Raw genomic sequence first — 12,357 nt, 5'->3', positions numbered from 1 at the left:
CCGCCCGGTAACGAGCACGCCCCCTATCTTGAGTTTTCTTTAAAAGGGAATTCAGTATCACAAATGCCGAATTCTGGTTTGTTTAAAAATGTTCTCTATTGATGCGAATACGCTTTATATAAGCTACAATTTAATTATTATATTAAAACGAAGCATGTTCGTGTAAAGTTAAATATTTCCGCAATATTAATTAAACCAACAAGTATCCAAATATTATTAAAACATTTCCACATTTCGAGGGAAGCAAAATAAGGTCAAGTATCATTTGCGTGCACTTATGAAAAACTCGCACTCGTTCGTCGGAATGTTTTACTAAAGTGTAGTTAAGAAAATCATTAGGTCGTTTCATTTTCAAGCTATTCGTGTAAGAAGCACCGGTAAGGAGCGAGAGCGGGGGAAAAGTAACAATCTAGGGGCAAGTGTGCTTGAAAACCTAACGAGTGCAGTCGAGTGGCGAGTCGAGTGTCGCGGGCGAGCTAACTAGCGCGACTCGGAAAAAACACGGGCTGCCACAAAGACGGCGCGCGTGGAACATGACATAAGCGTTTAGCGATACACTTGCACTGCTACAATTTATTGCCGAGGTTTTTTGTTACGTGTGTTTTATTAAGCGACAATAAAATTGTGAAGTTGAACCGTTTTTATTATGTTTGCGTGTTCAACGTTGCAGAATATTAATGTGAGAGGCACATCGTTTGTTATGCTTTACTATTTTTCTTGTGCGGTGTTTTTATTTTAACTCCTGTATCTATATCTCTCCTTGCTAGAGTTTATAGCTGTAGGGTATTTAGACAAGTATGTATCTATGTTTAATTAGCGAGGCAAGGGAAAGTTACGCACACACGCATGCTATAACCCTTGTGGATAGAGCAAAAAATACACCAGTAGTTTGTTCATTTGTGAGTGTAGGCATGTTTACAATTAGGGTCAGCTCCCCGTGGATTAAATATCTACGACTTTATTGCACTTTACAACTTGTGTCTGCGACCTATTGTACCAGCTTTTTCCGTCGATTTTCAATTTTACGAGAGCTTGAGAGTTGAGTTCGTTGTATTTTTAGATCGTTTTGGTTTTAGTCTCAAGACTCTGACGAGACAATCGTGTTTTGATTTACGAGGATACTTAGTGTTCGTTTAATTTATTAAGGTAAGTTTATTGAAAAACACTTATTTGATCATTACCTAGTTTCTGTAAAGTAATTAAATCAAAGTATGACACTTACCGTTGTATTCGTGCTGATCGTGGGATTCGCGTTTATCACGACGACCCAAGGTCTCCCTCCATATGTTGTAGGGTTCCCTATAGTCCTCGTCAACCACCGCCGGCCTGCAGGCAAACCGTTCATATATTACATGTTCGAGTGCTCGAACTTACCACTTAAACTCACCCTAACTACTCCTCGGCGACAGATTTTAGAGTATCGTTGTCTAAATATTAAATTAGTCCTTTAATGTCAGACTCAAACTGATTCTTCAAATATTTGCAGGTACTTGTATTTTTTCATGCTATCAAAGTACTCATTTACATTTAACATTTGGACATAATTAGGGTCTCGATAAAAATGTTAAGTATGTAAGCGCTTCAGGATGTTAATGTATGCCACGTAACTAGCGGACGGCGACGTTGCATTTATTTCCGAGCTATTGCGATAGAGTTCAAGTTTACAGGTAAATGGTATAACTGCACGATGCACTTCGTGCGACCCGACTTTTATTGAACCGATTTATTTAGTCCACTGTTGTTCAATTGTGCTTTTGTAGGGAGCAAATAAATCCATACATTATTTAGGGTTGTCTGTCTGTCTGTGATCAAGTTTTAAACATAAAAGACTCTCGGGAATTTTACCTTTTTTCAAAGGCTCGGACTTAGGCACCTGATTTATGATTTTTTCTCAAAGTCAAGTGGACGAAGGTAGCAGATTTATGGCACAGTTGGAAGATTTGGTCCGAAGGTAAAGCTTTGTATAAACTCAAATATTAGGAACGTATGTGCGGGCAAGTGCGGCCTCAAGGTGATTACGACGGCTAACTTTCTAGGTTTTTCAGACTTATATGTTGGCGACAGATAAGTTTTGTTTATCTCTGCTTTGTGTTTTATAACGTACACAAAATGATGTTGGAATAGTAGCGACGTAAATAAATAAACTTACCGTAACATGTGTATAGGTGGACAGTTAGCCAGTGCGAGTGCCAAACGCGGTGCCCTGCGATTGTTCCGAGAGCTAGAGTTGCCGTGTCGCAAAGATGGGCAGAACGGTTTCTTCAGCATGTTGGGGATTCTGCGGCGTGTCTTCTTCGTAAGCAACACCACTGCAGCCGCAATGAATGCCCCCCCACCGACGAGACCGCCGCACGCCAACCCCACGGATACGCGCAACGAAGAGTTCCGTTTCTTCCTCGAAGAAGGTGGAGTGTCGGTTCGATAGTACTCCTCCAAGAACTCCAACGATGCGTTCACCGTGGTCGTAACTACAGACAAAGAAGTCAAGTCTTAAAATAGCCATGAATTAACGTTTTCAGGAGAGAATTAAGTTGAATGAAGCAAGACCTCGCTTTCAACCTTCACGCAAGACTAAGACAATGGGGGAAAATGAATAGATGTCGAGCGCAGAACTAATTGTTAAAACAAAATAATAGGAAGTGAATTTAGTTTGGAATGCCGGCCGCGGTCGGGACGCTCTCAATCTTTAAGATGTACGGCACTACACTCGACTCAGTTGTTTGTGACTTACTTTTTCATCTGTGGTAATAATATAAATCACTTGAGTTTATTTGTTTGATGTAATCTTAGGCTGTTTCCGACCCGGCTGCAGAGGGTTAAATTGTTTATGTAATTACACCGTTAAAAATAATTGTTTTCCAAGTGAAACTTTGTAGGCGGGCTTACAAATAATATGAAATCCGATTAGATGCACGTACTATTTATGAATTATTGATACTCTCTGATATAAAATTTATTTTTCAGTATACGAACTGAAGTCATCTTCACGTTGCCATAATATTAATTATTATTTTGTTACAAAAACCACTTTCCATGTTTCTTCCTGAGCACTTTAGGTCAGGGCTTATGCGCGTTAATAACTTGTCAAAAAAATTATGTGTTTTAGGCAACGCCAATATTATATATATTATACAAACTTCTGGATTTTTCAGCGTCTCGTTTCTGAGTAGAACATTTCGTGAGAGATATAAAAAGGAGACGCAAAAAGTTAATAGCTATTATTATCATTTACGGAGTCAGTAACTAAATCAAAGGTTTAAGGTGATTTAAGAAAATGGCAAAAGATTGGCCACAAACACGAAAAAGAGCTGAAATATCATGGATTTACCATCGAAAGAGGAAAACAAACATTAAAAGACGAAAAAAGTCGTTACCATTAAATATCTGCAGCGTTCCCCTCAAAGTTTACAAAGTTACATATAAATAAAGTGAAATAGGTCGGATGGTGCATTCGTACCACGAAACTGGGGCTAAAGTCTAAACTGAAACCGAGGTGAGGCAAATGGCGACTTGCCAGAGTAATACGGAGGAGGTGCCAAGAGTCAGTTAATTCTGCGCTAATTTCTAATTGTACATTTAATGAAGTGTATCTCAGGTTAACAGGCGGACTGAGTCCAATTTCTGCTGCACAATGCACTCCGAGTACAAAGCTAGCGCAATATTGGTGAGCTAAGACCTAAATAATACTAAAGTACAAGTACGGATTTTCAGAAATAAAGACCCTTCTTATTTAAAAGTAGCTGCTTTTCTTAGTTCGTTAGACTATTATGGTTAGATTCTCGTAGCTTTCATCAGTATGCTGAATTATGTCATTACTCATTTAAGCTTTTTTCAAACTACTGAAAATAGCCTGGCCACATTTGGCACATAAAGAAATCTGCAAAAAGAATGGCAAAGTCAGGAAGTCGTACAAAAAGATTTAAATTGTACGTCTTATTTATTTCTACGTACATTTAACCTGCCATGGTGATGAAAATAAAACATTTTACTTAGCCGCGTCTTAAGTCGTTTTCAACTTGTTTTTTGCCAGTAAATTGTAGCATTGTTTAAAGGAAAAGTAAGTGTTAATTGCTCCCTAGTTACCTAGAGTAAACAGCGCTTTAAGTTAAGTCGTACTCGTTTGAATGAGATGTACTATAGTTTCTTTTTAGTAGAAATAACGTTTCCATTTAAATGTTACTGTACATTTTTCTATAAATTTTGTTTCACGTTAGTTCTTACTAGTAGTATTTTCACTATACTGTTGCGTATGTTATTGTACGACAGTTCGAAGGCTTAGACAAATAATCTATCGTTATATTTTACACTTAGTGTATATCCAAGAGTTTCATATGGCATACATCTAAGCTAATATCGAATTCACAAGGCCTGTTCATATGTATTACCTAACGTATTTACTAATGGATTTCGTGTCTCGAATATTTTTGGTGAAATGTAAAAGCGTTTATGAAAACATCGTTTGATGTATGGAAAAATAAAATTTATTACGTTTTAGATGAATACGTAGGTCCGTGAGTGAAATTACATTGATAGCCGCTTGGCAACATTTTTGCTACATTTTTGTGCGTAATTACTTTTTACGTTATACTTAGACCTTGAGTATTCAGATTTATGGAAATTTCGGAATACACATAATATTGATATTACTTTAAATAAAACGTTGCTAAAATAATATGAATAGTAATGAAAGTACCACTATCTCGTATTCGTATTATGTATGTACAGTAGGTTTGGTGTTGTCGAGCTCTGTAGTGACCGCAGTCCGGTGTATCTCGGATTCAGTTTACGCGAGCTATTAAGGTTATTACTCTGTTTGCTAACCGACTTAAACTAAACATCTATTATTACTTAAAAACTTTGTTATGTGTGAAATGCTTATTATTTAATTAAGTATAATAATGAGGATTTCAAATTCTTCACTACTTATCAAATTTTAATGATAACATCAGACAATAATACCGTGTTACTATGTATAAGCTTTACGAGCAATAAACATTTTCTATGAAAAATGTTACTTGAAAATATTCTAACTAAAAGCCAGCGGTGGCACTTGCTAGAAAATAATGAGCTCGCAAGATGCGGCTAGCATGTAATATTATATACACATAGATATGTATATGTATGTACATGAGAGAAACCTCAAGATAAATTGTTCACCTGATCTTCGCGAAAACAGATAGGATTTATAATATTACGAGAAAAGGAATACGCTGTTTCTATCTTGCTTTCGTTGAGGTATTGTATAAAGTAGGAATGATGGTGAGGTTTCGATATCTGTCTGTCTAGGCAACGTTCTTTATATTAGCGTGATCTCGGTACCGACGAGTTTTCAAAGTATAGAAGTGCTATGATTTTCAAGCTCTTGTTACTTTTTTGGGATCAATTTTGCTTGTTTAGTTATACAATAGTTTTTCCTATTTAGCATATTTTTGTAAAAGAGATTTTATCGTAAATAAGTTATCCTTTATGGAGATAAACCTTATCTGCGTTGTAACCGAAATAGCCCCAAGGAAAATATGTACATACATTATGTATGTATTCTATTTCCTTAATTAGACACCTATTACTATACTCGTATGGTTTCCTAATTGGGGTGGATTAGGAATAATGATGATTTAGAGAGCTCCCTCACCGCCGGCGGCGAGTCGTGTTAGAGACTTCCTCATTTTCTGTACCAACCCCTTGTACACTTCCCCTATCTTGCTCTTAGAGCGAGAATTCTCATAAACCTGCTAACCTACTGAAGTACATGGTTGCTACGCCTCTGCGCTTCAACCTTTGTATGAAAGTGTACAGAGTTATGCTTGTGGTAGCGCGTGTAATTTTAGTATATGTTGTGTATACTATGTATGTATATTGTATATGGCGCGATAATTCCGATCAAATATTATGACACATCCTTAGATCCAAAAACATTTTTTTTTTAAATAATGTACCAGTTATTGCTGAGTACAAGGTAAAACGACTACTTACTGAATTAGGCATTAACTTTATAGCATTGATCGTCCGAGACGTCCTTCAAAATGTTGAATGGCAGTGTACACATTGTGTGCTCAAAGGGCCGCCAATATTACTCAAAATTCATTTTCGTTGGGAGGATAATATCTCGGCGAGTGCGGCTACACGTCGCGGCCTCTTCCACGATATAATTGGGGGAACGAAATAATCCAGATCAAAGATTTTCTTTAATTACAAGTTCTTCATTTAGCGCGAGCCGATTTATCACTTAAGAGGCGATTTCCTCAAAAGAGCTGTGGATTAATTAGAGAAAGATAAAATTTGTGAAATAGCCGCAGGCTTGCGAGTGCTCTGAACAGATAAGGGAGGCTCGATGAGGAGTAATGGATCTATTAGCGTGCCTGGGCCTCCTGTGCCCTCCGGGAGGCGCTCTTTTTGTTCGCGCGAAAAATCACCCAATCGTGCTTATGAATCTTTCCTGTTCACTTTTAACCCCCGCGTAATTTGCTCCAATAATTTGTTTGTACAAAACATTCGATTCGATAAACTGTTTTGGATCCCGTTCACGAGTCGGAGAGATGTTTATCCCGCGAATTGAGCGCTGATTCGGACTACGCAGAATCAGCTGCGAATACCAAACAAATTATCTGATGTTTGCGCTGATTTATTTATTTTTTAAGCAGCCACATTAAATTCTCGATTGGATTAAACGTACCTACGTAGTCGAGGCGTGTTTCAGTGATCATTGGAGAGGCACAATTATTGAACTGAAAAGCGAGTAATGTAATAACGATATAAGAGTGGTACTCACCGGATCGGAAGGTGATTTCGCTGATGAGTATCCATTCGTGTTGGAACTTGAGTTTGATCATAATATGCTTAGCGGTTCGGTTCTGAAGGTCGACGTGCACGGTGCGCGCGTGTTCCGACACGCGGTCTTGCTTCGGCTCGTGAGACACGTAATCCTCCTGCCAACGCTCGCCCTCCAGAGAGAAATAAATTTCTGCCTCTTTGAATAGCTGATGACAAACATTATAAATCTTTGAATCTGTTTATTATTAGCTTACATTATTTCACCATTACGATTTGTACCGATTCCTAAAATGTTGAAACAAATTTAATAAGTAAAAAAGAAATAAACCTCCTGTGTAATTGGTAGGAGGTAAAACCAAATCGATTTGGTTTATTTGAACTTAGAGCGTATTATTAAACTTTTAAAATCAATCGCTACGGCTTTTATAAAACGCATTATAAAGTAGTAAGTATGTAGTGAGATTACCTGAACGTCTTTAGTGAACATATTGTTGGTGTGCATGTCCACGTGGTAGAAGAGCCGCGTGTCGGTGAAGTTGAAGGTCAACGTGACTTCTTCTTCCTCCCCCAGCATCGTCTTGTTCCATCCCACCCAGCGAGATCCTGTACCAAAATATATTGTTCAACGATATTCATCGATAAGGATTTAATAAATAATGTATTTTTTTTCCTCCTTAAATTACCGAAGCGTTTGTTTAGATTAGATTTTAGTAACGTTATTGTACAATTTTTTTTAAATTCTCTAATATCTTAACAAGGTGATATTTGTCGTGTGAATGACTTTTAAGATTGTTAATTGTTTAAACGTTCTTTATTTAACTAAAACTTACTACGGAATATTTTAACTTGTGATGTTTTAATAGTTACACATCTAATTCTATCATGTGTTTACAGATTATGTAAAGTATTACAAAGCTTTGTTCTTTATCTGTTTTCGTACATAGCTTACAACATGTAGAACATCGCTTTATTCTCAAAGCAACTTGGTCGGACTAAATTCCCTTGAGAACACAACGCTCGATAGTTTAAGTGAAGATTGAGGACCTAAAATTTACATACCTCTAGTGTCGTTAGGGTCAGGCAGTTCAAAATCGTTGGGGCCGACCAAGGAGTCGGTCATCTGACCGAGTCCATTAATTAGTCGGCCGTCGCGGAGCGGTCCGTCGTAGGCGAGGTCTTCGAACCTAGCGCCTCCCGTCATGGCCTGCATGTCCCCGCCTTTGGGCGCCGAATACGCAACTAGCTCTTCTGCACAAACAATAACATAATGAATACACCGCCTCTTGGCGGATTTGATCGCACAGCACAAATTAAATTATATCATAAGCATTTGCTAAAGGGTTGGTCGCTTTGCAGGTCCCGGGACGGTGACGCCAGCAATAAAACCTTAACCCTGTTGTACCTACGTTTCCAGCGGCAGCCGTACAATTCGACCCTCATGCACGCGGTGCGAGGATGAGCTGCGTAAGGAAAGAAGCGAACTTTTGATGCGATAAACGGTGCCTCCAGGATCGACTTCCTTGGTGTGTAGGTGTTCACGTTGCCGGGGATCAGCTGGGAACAAACGAGATACTTTCATATTCGCAAAGCGTACACGTCAAATGATAAAAAAAACTACAAAGAAAACTAGATTCTGTCGTGTGAATGCGTCTCCTACAAACCTTTTCGTATTTTTAATTCCTTTTTGAAAACGAGGAAAACACATGCAACATCGGATGAATAAATACTCCGGAAAGGGACAAATCCATCTCTGTGAAAATATTTCCTACCTATTACGATACAGGCACTACAAAGAAAATGAAATCGTTTATCTTCTTTTGTCATTTCACATGGAGCGGTCCCGCATGTTTTGTTTAAACATTTTATTTTATGTATGGCCGTTTATCACAGGAAATTGAAAAATGTAAACCACTAAAGCTTTTTTATAGACACAGTGTTATTGTCGAGTAAAAAATATCGGGAAATGTTGCTCGAGACTGGAACATGTGTTTGAACACGTGAATATAACACAACGGCAATCTAAGGTACATGTGAAATTTACTTTGGTTAAAATGTTCGATTTTTAGATGGTTCACTCGTTGCAAGTTAGTATGTATGATGGGCATGTATAGGACGGTAACGTTAGCCTCCGCTTGGGGACTAATTTCACGTAACTTGAGCTCAGTGTCTTAGTACGAGTCTCCGCGCAACCTACATCCGAGCGAGGAGAACTTTACACTAGCTTTACACGCATTGGTGCCATTTAATCTTTAATAAGATTAGATGATCTGAGTTTAATTAGTGGATCAAAGCTAATTAAACTTTGTAGCTAAAGCTGAAAATTTATATCTTGACAGATGCTGAATTTTATCATCCATTCACTCCCTATTACTATCGAGTACACAATCCTAAAAAAGAAATTGTTATTGAGAAGCTACATCATTTATTTATTTCACTTCTTCTTCCCTTAAATTCTATATATCTGCGTAAATATTTTGATAAACGTTGCACGGTTACTTACTTTGGTTCCATTGAAGTCTTTGTATTTAGCCCAGCGGGGCAATGCAGCGCGCCAGTACTCCACCGAGTAGCTCTCGACAAATTCTACTCCTACGGAGTTAGCGAATCTGCCTTGCGACTCGGTGGCCGTGATCAGGTATTCAGCGCGGAGGTCGATCTCCAAGAACTGGCGGCTGCGCGGCGATATAAGCCCATTAGGGCACCACGCGCCGCCCTTTATCTCCGTCCGAATACTGTAACCAAAACGCCACTTTAACACGAGCAAAAAGCACTGTGTAAACCGTCTTTTTATTTATCACAATAACCAAGCAACAAGTGGACATAAAGAACAGGCGAGCGTGTATTTTTGTCAGTGTACCGACGATTTAAGTTCATTTAAGTACTTAGCTAACCAGCAAATTTATAAGTAGCCGTTTGAGGCACGTTTGCGCATAAGCAAATAAAATTAGCGTAATAGTCTGAGCAAATAGACTAAAACGTTTCTGTGTTTCGTTTGACAACAGAGGTGGGCCGGTGCCGGCGTCTGGCGGCAGTTCCATTTGAATATCTCCGGCGTGATCTCATCACTAGCGGCAGTGGCAATACTATGAACACTATGTACAGTATGTACGTAGAACAAAGCGCGCTAAGCGCTGAATTAACGTGGCACTCGCTAAATCGCCTCTGACCCTATGTAAAGTGGCTCAGATGATAAGACTTCGGCACATCCGGCCCTACTTACATCTTGTTATCTTTGGGGAGTCAAGCCCCGAAAGGCTTTTGTAGGATCACAGTCGTTCCGAATTCATATGAAAATTTAATTTTCTGTTAGTGAATTTCTCAAACGGGAGTCGAGTTTTCGCGTTATTGTCTCGCGTCGGGCTTATGCGGGCTTAAGGCCCCGAATGTGGGTCCCTCTGTTAATTGTTTGAGCTAAGTATGAGCGTTTTGCGGCCGTGGGATTCACAATTATTGTAACAACTTGGCCGTATCATAGCGCTTTATTGTTGTTTAACAATGGGCAGCTAAACACATTATATCGATTTACTGCTGTTCTGTCTCGTGATTCGTCGGAATGTGTGTTTATTCATAAAGCTGTCACTGACTAATTGTTCAATCACACTGTCTTAAACCTTCACATGGTATTACAAAGTAAGATATGGTATGTGATAGATAAAATCGTGTTCAGTGAAATGTTTGCATGTTCGTAGTATATTTAAAAGTGTAGGTTTATTTATATTGAGTAACTCACCGTGAGCTCAGCGGCGATACGCTTTGGTCGTAGCTGGAGCTCGCTGACAACGATTCGTTGGATATCATTCCATTTTCCATTCCGAGTGGTACTTCACAGCTTCCCACTTCGGCTGTAAGAAAAATATTTCATTATTAAACAGCACAACGTTGAGTCAGTTTATTTAACGGGGTGGGTGATATTTAATTTTCCAAGAATACGTTATTTTAGTTTCGACTTTGTTTTCAGGAGTCATAAAAAGAATGAGTCATTCATAATTTTTGCAGTGTTCGCAGGCCTTAATTGCGCTACTTAATTATTATAATGAGTTGTCCAGAATCCCATTGTTTCGTTCTAAGTAGAAAGCATTGTTTTTCTTTAATTAGGGTGTATGGCGCAAAACTATATGGCTCGTAAACATTTCAGTCGGAATGTGTGTTTTGGTGTTTCATTAGGAAGGGACCAGATCTTTGAGTAATTCTTGTTCCTTTAATCATGGGCTCGTTAAAGTTTACTTGTTTATGTAGTTTGTGCCGACGATTCAAAGAATACACAAACTTGTGTTTAAGAGGGAATATTTGGCTACTCTGCGCCGAGTGTACATACAAAGTAGTACAAGTGGAGCAGCTCATTATGTGAAAGTAAAGCGGGTATTAGGTTACCATGCGCTATATTATTAAACAATTTCCGGGCTGTTATTATGCCTAAGAGAATGTAGGGCACTAACAACAAAAACCGAGGGTAGAATTCATTAAAGTGACGTATTTAACGTTTGTTTCAGTGCAGCAGTATGGCGAGTCGTAATCCAGGCATTTGTTTCCCAGCAGTCGACATTAACAATAAAGTCTGCTACAAACAAATAGCTGTCTGGCTTTAGTTTTGTCAAGGACATCCGTGAAAGTAGACTGGCGTTTAACATGGAAGAATGCTATACAAAACATACTGTGCGTTTTACTGAAAGTTAATGAACTGAATTGAACCTTATTTTAACATCAAGACATGTTAATTAGCCATTATGCTGGTATTTGATGTAGCATTTATTAAAATGTTCCAATTTTCCTTTACTTCGGTTACAGGTTACCCGACACGTGGAGGACGCCACGGTTTGGTACAAACATCCCTACATTACAGCCTCTTTTTATATGAGTAGGGTAGTAATAGGTAAGGGTGCGGCCAGTACCCCAAAATTTTGTTTATTTTCCTGCTTTTAATAAAACGAAAATACAATACATGACGTCGGTGAGGCACAAAGGGAAAAATTCAAATTCAGTTTTGCGGACGACATTATTTTAACATACGTATACATATTTTGTCGTTACTTCTTCCGTTTCCTTTTGTTTACTAAAATGTTTTTAGAGAAATTGTATATTAAATGTTTTTCTGTTTTCTTTATTAGATATTTTAACAAATCAAATAACGCACAACATATTTTAATCATTATTAAAACTACCAGTAGTAATATATTGTAATTAAAGGCTCAACGATTGAAAATGCCTGACTAATATTCCCCATCTTCCTTCACTATAATTATCTTTTTATACCATCTCACTCCTTAACGTTTCATATTTAAAACTAAACGTTCCGCGAACACTCTGGAGCTAATAGCTCAGCCAACAGAAATAGTTATTAAGCTTTTTACTACTAAGTGGCTTGAACACATTTGTATGCCTACAGTCCTGCATATGACTATAAAAAAATGTTCCTTGTTCGGGATAACACCGTAATGTCCATGTTATTACTTGTTTATTTTTATATGGCAATTCAAATGAATGGTTTTCCTTGTACTGAATGTATATAAGCAGAGTGCCAGGAATAATATGCGCATATTTCTTTAATATGTCTTAAGAGTAATATAAAAAACGACGGCTTTAGGTTCG

The 12,357-nt window shown here is 38.2% G+C and overlaps 1 protein-coding gene across 1 annotated transcript in view; it reads right to left on the bottom strand.

The window, feature by feature from the left end:
* LOC142986337 (discoidin domain-containing receptor 2-like) overlaps window positions 1-12,357 on the bottom strand; it is a 143,700-nt gene that overhangs the window by 34,372 nt on the left and 96,971 nt on the right. Inside the window, exons 3-10 of the mRNA XM_076134791.1 lie at window positions 10,502-10,613; window positions 9,272-9,503; window positions 8,178-8,325; window positions 7,831-8,019; window positions 7,238-7,374; window positions 6,770-6,977; window positions 2,150-2,468; window positions 1,223-1,326 (exon numbers count right to left, since the gene is read on the bottom strand). Of these exons, the coding sequence (XP_075990906.1) occupies window positions 1,223-1,326; window positions 2,150-2,468; window positions 6,770-6,977; window positions 7,238-7,374; window positions 7,831-8,019; window positions 8,178-8,325; window positions 9,272-9,503; window positions 10,502-10,613 (1,449 nt within the window). The remainder of the gene's footprint in view (window positions 1-1,222; window positions 1,327-2,149; window positions 2,469-6,769; window positions 6,978-7,237; window positions 7,375-7,830; window positions 8,020-8,177; window positions 8,326-9,271; window positions 9,504-10,501; window positions 10,614-12,357) is intronic.

This window comes from Anticarsia gemmatalis, chromosome Z (genome assembly GCF_050436995.1).
Source record: "Anticarsia gemmatalis isolate Benzon Research Colony breed Stoneville strain chromosome Z, ilAntGemm2 primary, whole genome shotgun sequence".
Lineage (NCBI taxonomy): Eukaryota > Metazoa > Arthropoda > Insecta > Lepidoptera > Erebidae > Anticarsia > Anticarsia gemmatalis.
Note: the sequence above shows the minus strand (reverse complement) of the source record. Positions and strands in the feature narration are given on the sequence as shown.